Source organism: Mesoplodon mirus, assembly GCF_964341445.2.
Source record: "Mesoplodon mirus genome assembly, chromosome: 5".
NCBI lineage: Eukaryota > Metazoa > Chordata > Mammalia > Artiodactyla > Ziphiidae > Mesoplodon > Mesoplodon mirus.
In genome coordinates this window covers 49047356-49061346 of record NC_138980.1, presented here as the reverse complement: position 1 = coordinate 49061346, position 13991 = coordinate 49047356, and the positions used below count along the sequence as shown (strand labels likewise).

At 40.8% G+C, this 13991-nt stretch overlaps 1 protein-coding gene across 2 annotated transcripts in view; it reads left to right on the top strand.

The window, feature by feature from the left end:
* Positions 1–13991, top strand: part of ITK (IL2 inducible T cell kinase) — a gene marked incomplete at its 5' end in the record, with an annotated part of 67075 nt that overhangs the window by 41119 nt on the left and 11965 nt on the right. For both annotated transcript variants that reach the window (XM_082622657.1, XM_082622656.1), the window contains 4 exons: positions 2128–2182; positions 11079–11161; positions 12191–12324; positions 12713–12787. In XM_082622657.1, the coding sequence (XP_082478783.1) occupies positions 2128–2182; positions 11079–11161; positions 12191–12324; positions 12713–12787 (347 nt within the window). The remainder of the gene's footprint in view (positions 1–2127; positions 2183–11078; positions 11162–12190; positions 12325–12712; positions 12788–13991) is intronic.

The following is a 13991-nucleotide window of genomic DNA, read 5'->3' as shown; positions in this document are numbered from 1 at the left end:
CTCACATTCTTTTTTTTTTTTTTTTTACCACTTTTTAGTTGTTTTTTCACCAGACAACAAAATTATAAAAATAATGCTCCTGTTTGGACATGCTCCAGTTTGAAGAGCTCTACTTTAGAAGATACAGGGAGTATGGGTAGTAAAAGAATATAAATTATTTCACTCCATTTCATTTCTCTTTCAAACTTATCCATTACACATTTAATTTTTGTATTAAAATATAGATAGGGAAAGAAGGACCCATGTGAGAACATGCACATGATAAATAGTGCGAAGATTACGTTCCTTAGGAGTTTGCAGATCGCAAAAACTCTATCTGACAGGTGTAACCCCTGAAAGTTGTAGAGCTGGGGGCTACAGCATAGCAAACTAGGATTTTCTGGGGGGAGAGAGGGAGCCTGGTATTGTTTTTCCTTAAGTCCCTGGTATATGATAGTTACAGGCTCTTTATGGTGGTGGTAAGAGCATGGACTCTGGAGCCAGAATGGCTGCGTTCACATTCTGGCTACGCCTTACTAGCTCATTATTGACCTTGGGCAAGTCCCATAACCTGCTGATAACACTTTCTGACACATGATAGGTGAGCTACACATCAGCTAAATATTCTTTGCAGTCTTAAAGTTCTCACCAGAGTATGGCTGGAGCTTTCCCCCCAGCAAACTTTGATAGAGTCGACTGACCAGAGATATGATTTCAGCCTAGCTACAGCTAATGCAAAAGAGACTAATCAGGGCATACTCAGGAAGCCAAAGTTCATATCGAGGCTGTTTTAATGGAAACTTTATGAAAAGTCAGTTAGCATCTTTGTATAACTTGTATAATTCTAGTTTAGAGTCATCATTCATTAAAATTCCAAGAATGATACTACACTGCATTTATGTTACATGTCATCTGTTGTTGCTTGCTTGAGTATGATATGCCACACATACAGATTAATGGCCAGCCAGGCAAGGAGCTGGACTGCTAGTTTCAAATGCTCAGATGTATGAAGAAGAGCTTTAGCACTACATATGTTAATGAAATCAAACTATAAAAATGACATTGAAACCATAGTGTACTTAGATTTGCTTTTCCCCATTATCCAAATCATTCCTTCACACTGCATTGGTTCCTAAAGGTGTCTGACATGAATTATTTCAGGTTAAGATCTATTCTTCGGTAGCAAAAATCAAGAAGTATCTCTACTTTCTTTTTTTATTTATACATTTAATCTATTATTCAAATTACTTATAGAAAATTTGATTTTAAAACTTCTCCAGAGAAGAAATGAGACACTTATCCTGAGAAAATAAGCCAGAAATCTTAAGAAATTAAAACAGCTGTATGATAAAATCAGAAACACAAAATTAAACAATATCGTGTCATCAAATGAACCCTGTGACACATTTTCCTTTTAAACCAACTTTGAAGCTCAATCTCAGGTTAGTTCGCTTTGTAAAAGTAGAAAATATGTGAATGTTTACCTTACTTTTAGCAGATTACATCCATTAAATTTTTTTAGTTTTTTCAGCAAATAAATTTAGCATTCCTTTGACAAGGAATAACAGGAATGCCTAAGGTTTTTCTACATTTGCATTTTTTACAAAGATAAACTAGCCTTATGAGACACTGTCAATGTCATTTGTGCAGGAGCTTTTGTGCAGCTGGGAAAAAAACGTAATTATTTTGCAGAAGATCTTGAAAACCAGTCTTACAGAGGAAAATACTGCAATTGTTTTAAAAGGATATTTGCTACACTTTCAAATTTATATTAAATTTTTACAGCTGCCCTAGCATCATCCTGCTAATAACCACCCACTGACTTACAAAATAGAGCAGAAGATAAATGTTTTCTAAAATGTTAATGTGGAAAATTTCCAACATGCACAAAAATAGAGAGAAAAATATAATGAACCTCCATGTACCCAAAACCCAGCTTCAACAATTATCAACATTTCACCAATTCTGATTCATTTGTTCCAATTAAACATTTTATTACCTGGAAATGGTTCATGCTTTTGCTTTTGAGTTTGAAAGCATTGGTAGAAACAAAAAGAACAAAAACTTTTCTGGCATTAATTATCTTTCATAAGTAAATAATGAAGTTTTTTAAAATGTCGTTGATCTATGACTTTTTCCTGCTTTCAGGTGGTACAATAAGAGTATCAGCCGAGACAAAGCTGAGAAACTTCTTTTGGACACAGTAAGTCTCCTTAAACTGTCTTTTAACTTCAAATAAAATGAATTGTGTTACTTTTTTTCAGCCATTCTGTGCTTTGTGCTAATGCAGTGAGTTGACATATTGGATTAACAGTGGTGTCCATGTCTGGTAAAAGTATTCTGGGGGTTCACAGGGTTAGCATACATCAGTATAAGAAACCTGGAGAGGATCAAAGGCCTTGGTATTCACGTGTGACCGTGACCACAACTTCCGTGGGTGGTCTTTCGGGCTGTGATGGCTGGCCCTGGGGAGCTGTGGTGCTGGTCTTCCTTGCCTGCATCTCTGGCTGGGTCAGGGGTGCCTGTGCCTCAGATTCAGCCTGGTTTGGCTGTGTGTGGATATAGAGGAAATACACCACTTGTTTTAACTTATTTTTCATGCAACCATTCTTCTTGAGAGCCATACGGTGCCGGAAGCAGGACTGACCTTACACAGGGGTGTCAGGATTAAGGGAGAGAAGGCGTGGTGTAGTGAGGAAAGTACTGGGTCCTGGCCACTGCTCTCGCTCCAACTCAGCGTGTGACTTCGGAAACATCTCTTCTTCCTTCCGGGCCTCAGTTTCTCAATGAGTACAAGAGGAGTACTGGACTAAATCAGGGATGACAATTACCCAGACTCATACTGCCACTCTCTGCTCCTGGCCCTGTGGCTGACACAGTTGATCAGAGTTCATGGCTTTGGGATCCTTCTCAAAACAGTGCTCCAGGATGCTGCCATCAATTGACTGGCATGCAAGGTAAAACCTCTTCCTGGATCAGAAGATCATTTGTTATTCTAAAACAGTGCCTCTAAAAGTACCTGTGGTGATGGACTACTTTTTGTGGTTGGTTTTTAATTCCCAATCTGTCACAGACTTATATTTTGTAAAATACAATAAAAATGAATTATCAGAAAAAAAGGAAAAATAAGAAGCAAAGACATAAAAAATGCAAGTCCCATTTTTTATTAGTATTAGATTCATTAAACATAAAATTACTCTGTCTGATTGCTATAAAAAGATTCTAAATGCTTACTCTCAATTTCTTTTTTTATCTGGTGGTGGACCAGTAACAATTTGCTAACTGGCACCCAACCATACACCACACTTAAAGTAGCACAGAAAATTGCACATTTAGGGCCCTTGCAGAGAAACCAAATGCATGGAGGTACTGAGAGAAAACTTTCTACAGGGAAATCAATCAATTTATCAGCGTATTTGCTTAGAGCAGTGGTTCGCAGGCCTGTCTGCACATTAAAATCACCTGGGAAACATTTTCAAAATACCAATGCCCAGGTCCCAGCCCAGATTCATTAAATCAAAATCTCTAATGGGCTAGAGGGGTGGGATAGGGAGGGTGGGAGGGAGACGCAAGAGGGAGGGGATGTGGGGATATATGTATATGTATAGCTGATTCACTTTGTTATACAGCAGAAACTAACACACCATTGTAAAGCAATTATACTCCAATAAAGATGTTAAAAAAGAAGAAAACCTCTAGTGGGTAGGGTCCAGGCATTCGTAATTTAGAGGAAAATCTCTCCAGGTTAATCTAATATTCACATGATGTTAATGACCCACACCCAACACAAGCCTCACCAGTGAGACCAGAAAACAGTAGGCCTGGGTTGATGGAGGCATCAGTCTCTCTGTGCCAAAATGTTAGCCCTGTTCCTGCCATTTCATGTTCCTGCCATTTCCCAGTTATGGTTTGAAGGTATTTCCTATCTTTAAGAATCTTAAACTGCAAACCTCTCCTGGATGGAATGAAGCTGGAGTGACCAACTCATCCTGGTTTGCCTGGAACTGTTCCAGTTTTAAAACTGAGAGTCCTATGGCCCCAGAGCCCCTGCACCTCAGTCCCAGGCAAACTGGGACAGTTGATCACCCAAACCGGTGACCATTACCAGTTTGGACAGTGGCTAGGGGTGAGCTTAGAGAAGGAGACCTGGGAAGATAGCGCCCGCCGATGCAGGGGGCGCGGGTTCGTGCCCCGGTCTGGGAGGATCCCATGTGCCGCGGAGCGGCTGGGCCTGTGAGCCATGGCCGCTGGGCCTGCGCGTCCAGAGCCTGTGCTCCGCAACGGGAGAGGCCACAACAGTGAGAGGCCCGCATACCAAAAAAAAAAAAAAAAAGAGGGCAAGTCCAGTTTGTGGATTTTCCAAAAGACTATTTGTGTTTACCAGTGACGGATGCAGAACAGGCAGTCTGTATGATGTCAGCCGTCTCAATCAGCATCTGTTGCCTTTATGACGTCTGCACCATTTCCTTTATTAGGATTTCTCAGTATAAACTCACATACCTTACCATTTTGCTGAGCACAGATCTAAGCACATAGAGATACTTGAGACAGGGTCTTTGATCTCAATAAGCTTTAGACTCTATTGAGAAACAAGACAAACTCAGAAGAAACAGAGGATAATCTAAGAAAAACTGAGCATATGCAGCAGGCTTTCAGTGGCCTCAGAGTTCTGAGAATATTCTAGAAGAATTAGAAAGATTTCATGGAGAAAGAGGAATTAAGCTGAGTCATTACTAGACTCTGGTTTCTCCTTGGTTCCACCTCGACTCAACACAATTATTTCCTGTGGTTCCCAATATCACACATTAGAATCACTGGGAAATTTTTAAAAATACAGACTCCCAGGCCCCAGCCCAGACCTACAGAATCAGACTCTCCAGGGTTAGTTTGTGGGAACCTATATTTTTTCAAGTCAAACTTGTGATGCATATGTGGCCCACTCAGCACCTATGTTATTGGATAACATAATAAATTATTAAATTAACCAATAAGAACTTATAATTAAATAAGAATTATACTGAGTTTAAACAAGTGCAGTTTTGTTATTTTCAATCCCACGTTGGTTAATGAAGTATTGCCCATGGAGCACCTAAAACAGCCCACATTAATGATTAGCAAAAGATGATTTCTATTTTACAACAGTTCTTTGGAGACACAAATACATTCTGCTTGCTAGGGCAGTTGAAACATTCCTCCTTATTAATATTCTAGACTACTTCACCAAATCCTCTTTGCCTCCTTAGGTAATATAAGGGCAAACTTCAGTGGGTCCCTATATTGTATGATTTTTGAAACATCAGCTGAATTGTTTCAGGGGTGAATTTAGTGTCTCCTTATCTAACAATTATAGGACCCTTAAAAGATTGATTGACTCATTATTATTGACCAAAAATGGATTTATTTTATTTTTATTAAGTAAATCTCCTGATATACTGCCCCATGCATATTTCTCCACTAGAATATAAACCCTTTACCTTGTTCCTGCTGTACACAGGACTCCAGAACTGTACCTATGATAACGTAGTTGCTCAATGAATATTTATTGAGTGAATGAATATAGCAAATGCTTAAGAAGTGTTTTTAAATTAACAAATATGCTGTAGAAGCTGGCTAATCATGAGCATCATTGGGGAGCTTTTAAAAAATACAAATTCCAGTACTCCAGCCCTCACCAGTCAGAAGCTTAGGAAGTGGTACCCAGGTGATTCTGGGTCTTACCCAAGTTTGGGAACCACAGAAAATATCTCCTATTGTGTCCTATCAATTCTTCGGATAGCACCTCCTCTAAGAAGCCACTCAGGCTTTCCCTCCCACAAGCTGTGGAATGTGGTTTTTCCACACCTTTGAACCCTTGTGGTGCAATGTCATGACATCTCCAGTGGCTCTGTTTTCACTCAGCCTCGGACCTCAGCAGTCTCTCTTCTGTCGTAACACATTTAGGTAGAGGGTGAATTCCTTGTCAGCAGGTACTCTATACTTTACAGCATTGCATACGTTGGGTGGCCTGAATTTTGGGCAGAAGCCTTATCTAAGACATTGGTTTATCATATTTCCATGATTCTAAGATGTTATTAAAGATACAGTACTGACTCCATACCAGGATTTTTTCAAGAAAAGAAATGAACCACCTCCAGAATGAAGAGTGGCTATCTGTCAGAGACACTCTTAAATTATAATGCGGTGTGAACAAGCTATAAGTTATCAGTCCCTCTTTTTCACAATAACCTACCCTGTGTAGCAAGATTATCTTCTGTAAGGTGCCCTTCAAATCATATGGACAGAAAGAAAGGAGTAAATTCCTAACAGTCAACATGTCTCAGATGAAAGCAGACAATGGCATTAATACTTCTAACAGATGGTATACCATAGCATGTGATACTAACATCTAATGATAGTCCTAATAGTCCTTGTTCTGGTATTATATTCCAGGAACTGTTTTATGCACTTTAATTCTCCCAACCATCTTGCAAAAGTCATTTTACAACTGAGAAAACTGAAGCTCCTACATTTAATCAGGAAACATCTGTATTGATAGAGTTATAGACTGAGTTAGAATTCCTTTTAAAGAACATCTGGTCCATCCCCTTTGTGCTACAGGGGAGTAAACTGAGTGTAAATCAGTGGCATAGCCTGGACTAGAGCAGGAACGCTTCTTCATAGACACACACACACACACACACACATGCACACATACACATATACACATGCACGCACACACAGTTAGTAAGGGAATATATGAGTTAAGTTCTATTCTCCCATCCCTATACTTCCCATCTGTGTATTTTACCCCCTTGGCATGATTTTTTTCTATTGTTACATCTTTATTTTTCTAGATAAAATAGTAAAAGGTAAAGTGAGACCTTGACTATATCCCGTGGGAACAAGCCCCCTCCCTGACCTACCCTGGCTGCATTGCACAGATCAGTGCCCCTATGCATGGCAATGACAGGAGCAGAGACCCTTTAGACTCCACCGTTCTTGGTGGTTGTGACTTCCTCTGAGCCCCTTGCAGGAAGTAGGTGATAAGGCACATGCCGGATGCGTCCTTTTCCTCAGAACCCTGCGCTGCCTCAGCCCTAAACCAGAGTTTCCTGTCACCAGCACTGAATGCCACCTAGAGCAACTACGATGGAGGAAGAGCTCTGCCAGCCTCCCGTCCTTGGCAGAGCTGACTGAAAACTTTACCTCTACTTTGTCTGATGTCTGTGGATCAGTTTACTCTTGTTAACAGTTGGGCCCCTCTCTAATCACAAATTAAAAAAAAATAATAATGGTTTCTTTGAAAGAATAACAACAACAAAACATTCTTAATTAAATAGAAGAGACATTACCACTCCCTTCTTCACAGATAGTTGATAAACTTGGGGTCTTTTTGGTCTATGTTTCTTCCCTTTAGAATAAGTTACATATGTAGATAATGTCTGCCTCAGCTAAAGTTTAGTTTCTTCCTGTCTTGAACTTAACCCATCACATTTCAGTGAGGCAAGAGCAAAAGCTTCGATATTTGGCAAAAGGGGAGAAATTTTGAAGACAAGTGATGGTACATGTAATACATGGATGAATATCACAAACATGATGTTGAGTAGAAGAAGCCAGACACAAATTCATTATTCACAACAGCCAAAAGTTGAAACAACCCCAACGCCCAGCAATTGATGTATAGATAAACAAAATGTGGCGTAATCCATACAACGGAATATTATGCAGCCATAAAAAGGAATGAAGTACTGATACATGCTACAACTTGATGAACCTTGTAAACAATATGCTAAGAGTAAGAATCCAGTCATAAGAGACCACATATTATATGATTTCATTTACATGAAATTTCTAGAATAGGCAAATCTATAGAGAAGTCATATTAGTGTGGCAGGGGTGCAAATGATACTGAGGTGTCTTTTGGGAGTGATGAAATATTCTAAAATTATATTCTGGTGATGGTTATACAACTCTGTGATTTTGATAAAAATCACTGATTTGTACACTTAAAAGAGGAGAATTTCATGTTATCTAAATTAGGCTTCAAAAGCTGTTTTAAAATCTAATGAACTAATCTGGGAGTTTTTGGTGTCACATAGATCACCTTTACTTCAGAAACTGAATAAACTACTGACCCCAAAGGGGGGAAAATCTAATTTTTGGAAAATCAAGGGGTTTTTTTTGTTTTTTGTTTTTTACATCTTTATTGGAGTATAATTGCTTTACAATGGTGTGTTAGTTTCTGCTTTATAACAAAGTGAATCAGTTATACATATACATATGTTCCCATATCTCTTCCCTCTTGTGTCTCCCTCCCTCCCACCCTCCCTATCCCACCCCTCCAGGTGGTCACAAAGCACCGAGCTGATCTCCCTGTGCTATGCGTCTGCTTTCCACTAGCTGTCTACCTTATGTTTGGTAGTGTATATGTGTCCAGGCCACTCTCTCGCTTTGTCACAGCTTATCCTTCCCCCTCCCCATATCCTCAAGTCCATTCTCAAGTAGGTCTGTGTCTTTGGAAAATCAAGTTTTTTAAAAGGGCAATTTGCATGCAAAAGTTAGAAGGGTGTTTACTGTTGCACTGGATAAACAGTTTACATTCATATCTGAGAAGACGAAAATAAGAATCTGGTTAGTTCTCTGCTGTCCTCACCATGTCCAAGGTCGTGCACAGAGCACACTGTAGAGAATGTGGGAGGCTAACTATGGGCATAAGGTTGTACTATTGGTCCAGAAAGATTGACAACTCATTTTCTTAAATTTCAAAAAATTCATGAAATACAAAATCATTAAAGTAAATTCTGTGTGTTCAAAGACAGAATACTAGGACTGTCCTAGAGTACTACGACACCTTAGAAAAAGAAATGTAGCAGCTTTCTGTATTTTCCTCAATTCTTCCCTCGCTTTCAGGCAACAGCCAGGGCAGCCCTAGCTCACGACCTTGAGAAAGGAAGGTCAAGGGTGGACAACAGAGACCTGAAGATTCAGGTCTCAGCTTTGAATTTCTTCCTTTCTTTTTCCAGTTTTAGTGAGACATAATTGACCTATAACATTGTATAATTTGAAGGTGTGCCACATAATGATTTGATTTGTGTATATATTGTAAAATGATTAATACAATTTTAGTTAACGTCCATCTCTATACATAGTTACAATTTTTTTTCTTGTGAAGAGAACTTTTAAGATCTACTCTGAGCAACTTTCAAATATACAATACGGTATTGTTAACTGTAGTCACCATGCTGTACATTACATCCCCAGAATATATCTTATAACTGGAAATGTGTACCTTTTGACCACCTTCATCCAACTCCCCTACCCTCTGCTTCCCTCAACTTTCAAAATAGACTCTTGAATCTCCCAGCAGAGAGAAGAAGAGTTTGGGGAGTCTCACAAAATTGTCGTGGTAACCTCTAAGTTTGGTAAGAATGCACAATGATGTAAGGGCCAACCGTCCCCCCCAAATTCCCCTCTGCAGGGTTAGGGCCAAGTCAGAGGAAGCAGGTTACATGTCTACATGAGGATGAACTTTCTAACTATTAGTGCTCTTTCAGACGACAGGGACTACTCTTCAGGACTGTTATAAATAAGAAATGCATTTTCAGTTGACTCAGTGGAGACCAAATCTGGATGTCCATAAGCCTTTTAAAAGTTCAGGTCCCAGGGCCTCAGTCCTGGAGATTCCAAGTGTGTAGGTATGGGGAGGCGGGGGGGGGGGGGAGCATGGTAAACAGCTCGTAGTCGTTGTTTTCTTTTGTCTTGTTCTGTGATTTAGATTCTTCAGGTGACTGTGATCACCAACAGTTTGGGGCACAGGGGTTTAGGGAGTTAGGCCAGATCAGTGGTTCTCAACCAGGGGTGATTTTGTCCCCCAGGGAACATGTGACAGTGTCTGGCATCCAGTTGATAGAGGCCAGGGATGCTGCTAAACATCCTATGATGACAGGGCAGCCCCCATGACAAAGAATTACTGCCCCCCAAATGTCTATAGTACTGAGGTTGGGATAACCCTGGGTTAGAGAACCTTTCTAGGTTCTTCTAAAAGGTCGTTTCTAACCCTGAGATTCTAGGATGCAAACAATTAGCATGGCCATCTGTGTATTATTTGTATGTGTAGATGACCCACCTTTGGGATTAGGGGGTGGAAGAGCTTCTAAACTGTGTATATTTTGCTCCATATACAACAAGTGTATGCCCACCACACGAGGTTCCTCTCTCTCTGGCTTTCACTTATGGCCTTTAGTGTGTCTAAGTTAAGCAAACCATAGCAACAGATTTTGCAAATATCACCAGCACAGATTGACAGGTGGGTAGGAACAGAGCCTTAGACACAAAGTACTCAAAAAACAGAGTTAAGACTTTCAAGTTCCTACCAGGACTGAAAAAACTGGTCTCCCCGTTTGTTAGTACTTATTTCATCAGCACTGGCAAAATTGTCAGTGGGGTGAAGGGTATATGTTGAGGGCTTCCCCTTCTCTCCACTTCCCTCATGCAACCAGCAGCTTCGTGTTCTTTCTCCTTTTGCCCTGCAGCAAAATCAGCACTTGAGAAAGGGCCTACAAAATATATTCCCATTAAGAAACTGATGAAGCTTCCAAGACAGAAGTTTTGTGCCCTTGTGGGGAACAGAGAAATGGCTTCTAATGTTTGTTGAATGGAGGCACCACGGACTAGTAGAATGAGCAAAGGTTTTGCTCACCTGCCACATTCAAGGTTCAAATCCCAGGTCTGCCACCTATATTTGTAGGTCGTAAGAGAGTCACTTCAGCTCTGCAGCACTCAGTATCCTCATCAGGAAATTGAAGATAATAACATCTAGACTGCAATGTTGTGGTGAAGGCTGGGCAATATCTGTAATGAGCTCCAAGAGGGCAGAGCTTATGTCTGTTTGCCTTCGTTTACTGCTTATGTCATCACTAGAATAGTCTTGGAACCATGGTAGGAGCTCAAGAAATGTCTCTGGAATGAATGAATGGAACGGTAGCCATTATAGCTGAAAGGCTGCTCTGTGCCAAGCTGGCCTACAGTATTTCCTCCTTTCACAGGCAAGAAAGTGAAGCTGGATGCACGAGCCTGGTTTCCTGGGATCGCTGATTTTCCATTCTTTCTAACCCTTCCAGGGCAAAGAAGGAGCCTTCATGGTACGAGATTCCAGGACTCCAGGGACATACACTGTGTCTGTTTTCACCAAGGCCATCGTAAGGTATGGTGCTAACTCAGCAAAGTGGGGAGAGACAGTCCTGAGGTGGGTGAGCAATGAGCCACACACAGGAATGTCAGACAGTCCCTAGAAATACTGTGTTTCCCTGATCCCTCTGAGAAAACCAAGGCTAGGGAGATTAAGAACATAACTGAAGTCACTTACCTAGAAAGTGACAGAGCTAGAGGGCTGGATGCCAGGTTGTCTTCCCAGTTGGCATCCCTGAGTGCAAAGCTCTAAAGAAATAAAATACCTGGTCCTGTATTTGATGCATTTATAATTTAATCCAAAGAATAACAGAAAAGATACTTTTGACTGCAAGTGAGAAAATATGAATTCTAGCTCTGGCTCTGCTAATAAAACTATCCACCATTTATTGAGTCCTTACTACGTGCCAGAACCTTACAGATCCTTTCACTGGGGGCTTGTTACCTGGGTACCCTCTGCCTAGCACATAGCAAAATTCCAGACTCCCAGGAGAAAATTAAGCATTGAGCATAAGCCACATTGTTTATACAAACAACTTAGGTATAGGGAGCCATCCTTATCAGTCAGAGAATGGTGAGAGCCCTCCTGAAATCTAAGTTCTCAGAAGCCAGCCAAGGGCCAATCTTGCAAGCAGGCCTTTCTAAGGATAGCAGTCAGGGCTGCTATGTTAACTCTGATGTACAAAGCCAAATAAGTACGAAGGGGCCAAGATGCTTCCTTAACATATGCTGAAGATTAGTTAAATCCACACAGCAGGGAAGGCAAACATGTGGCCCATACAAGACGACTGCCCATTTTGAGGTTTTGGAAGAAACATCACCAATCCATCATGGCACCAATCCTGAGTCCAGATGCAGCCTCAGAGTCCTTCTTAATACAGCAGCCAAGGCCAGCCTGTCAAGACTGACACACAAGTTGAAATATATCTGCCATCCATGTGAGAGGGCAGAAAACAAAGCTAATAGGAATCTGCTACCTGTAGACATTTCTGTCTCTAAACATTGCCTCTTAATCATCACTGCATTTATATTTCATTTGTTTAAGTGAGAACAACCCCTGTATAAAGCACTATCACATCAAAGAAACGAATGACAACCCCAAGCGATATTACGTGGCTGAAAAGTACGTGTTTGATTCCATCCCTCTCCTCATCAATTATCACCAACACAATGGAGGAGGTGAGTTCTAAGGGACAAGGCCAGAGGGGGACCCTCACAGGGGAACTTGGAGAAAAGTGACAAACACCCAGCTGGGTTTCTTCATCTCAGACAAGCTGACCATAAATAATAACTATACAAATAGAAAAGGATGCCAAATATTTGATTATATTACATATTCTTCATTAGCAAATTCTGCTGCTGGAATCATGAGATTTCACTACCTGCCCACCTGTGATATTATACCTCTTCTCAGGGAAAATGTAATATCAGTGACTGGGCTTTGGAATTTGTTTTCCAGAATAAAAATAGCTTTTGCATTGGATTATATTTTTTTCCTGGTGATTTGACTTGGATGGTTGCTATGATAAAACTCTAATGACTGCCTTTCACTTTGTAATCAACCCAGGCCTAGTCACTAGACTCCGGTATCCAGTTAGTTCCTGGAGGCAGAAAGCCCCGGTCACGGCAGGGCTGAGATATGGTAAGTAGTGCATTTGGGAATGTTATTCATTTGCACTAACTCACATCCCTAGAGGTCTGGGGTAAATTCTGAGTGGACTTCCCCAGACGTAAAATGATCTCTGGAGATGGTGTGCATAAATGAACATTTACAATGTGTGTAAGATTACATCTATACGTATGCACATTTATCTAGGTCAAATCAATGTCTATTGGTTTTAGATGACAGTTCATCAATGAAGTGCTTACTGAACACCTACTTTGTACACAGCACTCTGCTAAATGCTATTAGAAAAAAATATTAGAAACCAGTGCTATAGTACTGTGTTCTTGCCTATTTTCTAGAACTTCTGTATCATCTAGTTTGTTAGGTATGGGTCCATTGCAAGTGCTGTAAGCTAGCAGCATCCAGAAATGTCTGTCTGCATAGCACTGTGTTAAATTTTTTTGAATGCTTTTAGGCAGGGCGTGCATCTCTAGGGCCATAGGCCTTACTATTCCTTCTTGTCCTGTGGAACCGTTTCACCCACTTGTGATTTTCTGCCTGCATCCCCTGGTCCAAACTGTGCTGGTCGAGGAGAAGGCTGGTGTGCCTTTCATTTTATATCTTCTAGATTGGTGGTTCTCAAGCTTCACTGTGCATCAAAGTTACATAGGATGCTTAAGAAAAGTGTTGACTTCCAGCCCCGACCCAACATTTACCAAAACACGGTCCCAGACAGTGGGGTCCTGGGGTTGCCTTTTCAACAAGTGCCCTAGGTGATTTTGACACAGGGGTTAAAGGGTGATACTTTGAGAAACACTGTGTGGGTTCTCCATCCCTAACCAGCACCATATCTGCACACAGTAGGTGCTCGGTACTGTTTTCTGTTGAGTCTGTGCCTCAAAGAGATAGAAATTGAACTGTTTATGGTACTAGACCAAGCATCAGGAAAGGATAATGCCCCTCAGCCTCCTTATAAAAATAAGATAATTCTAATACCTGTGGAATCCGAATGTGCTCATGCTGGATGGAAGCCCAGATAGTATTTTATGAACCCACTCATTTTTGCCAGTGTGAAAATTGAGACTCGGATCCCCTTTATTCTTTTTTTGAGCATTTATTGAAACCCTACCTATTGCGAGACTGTGTGCTGGCTTGCACCTCTGTACCAGTCCTCTTGGAATCCACCACCTTATCCCTAACCCCTGCTAAGGCCTAGCAAGTGCTATGTACATAATGGATG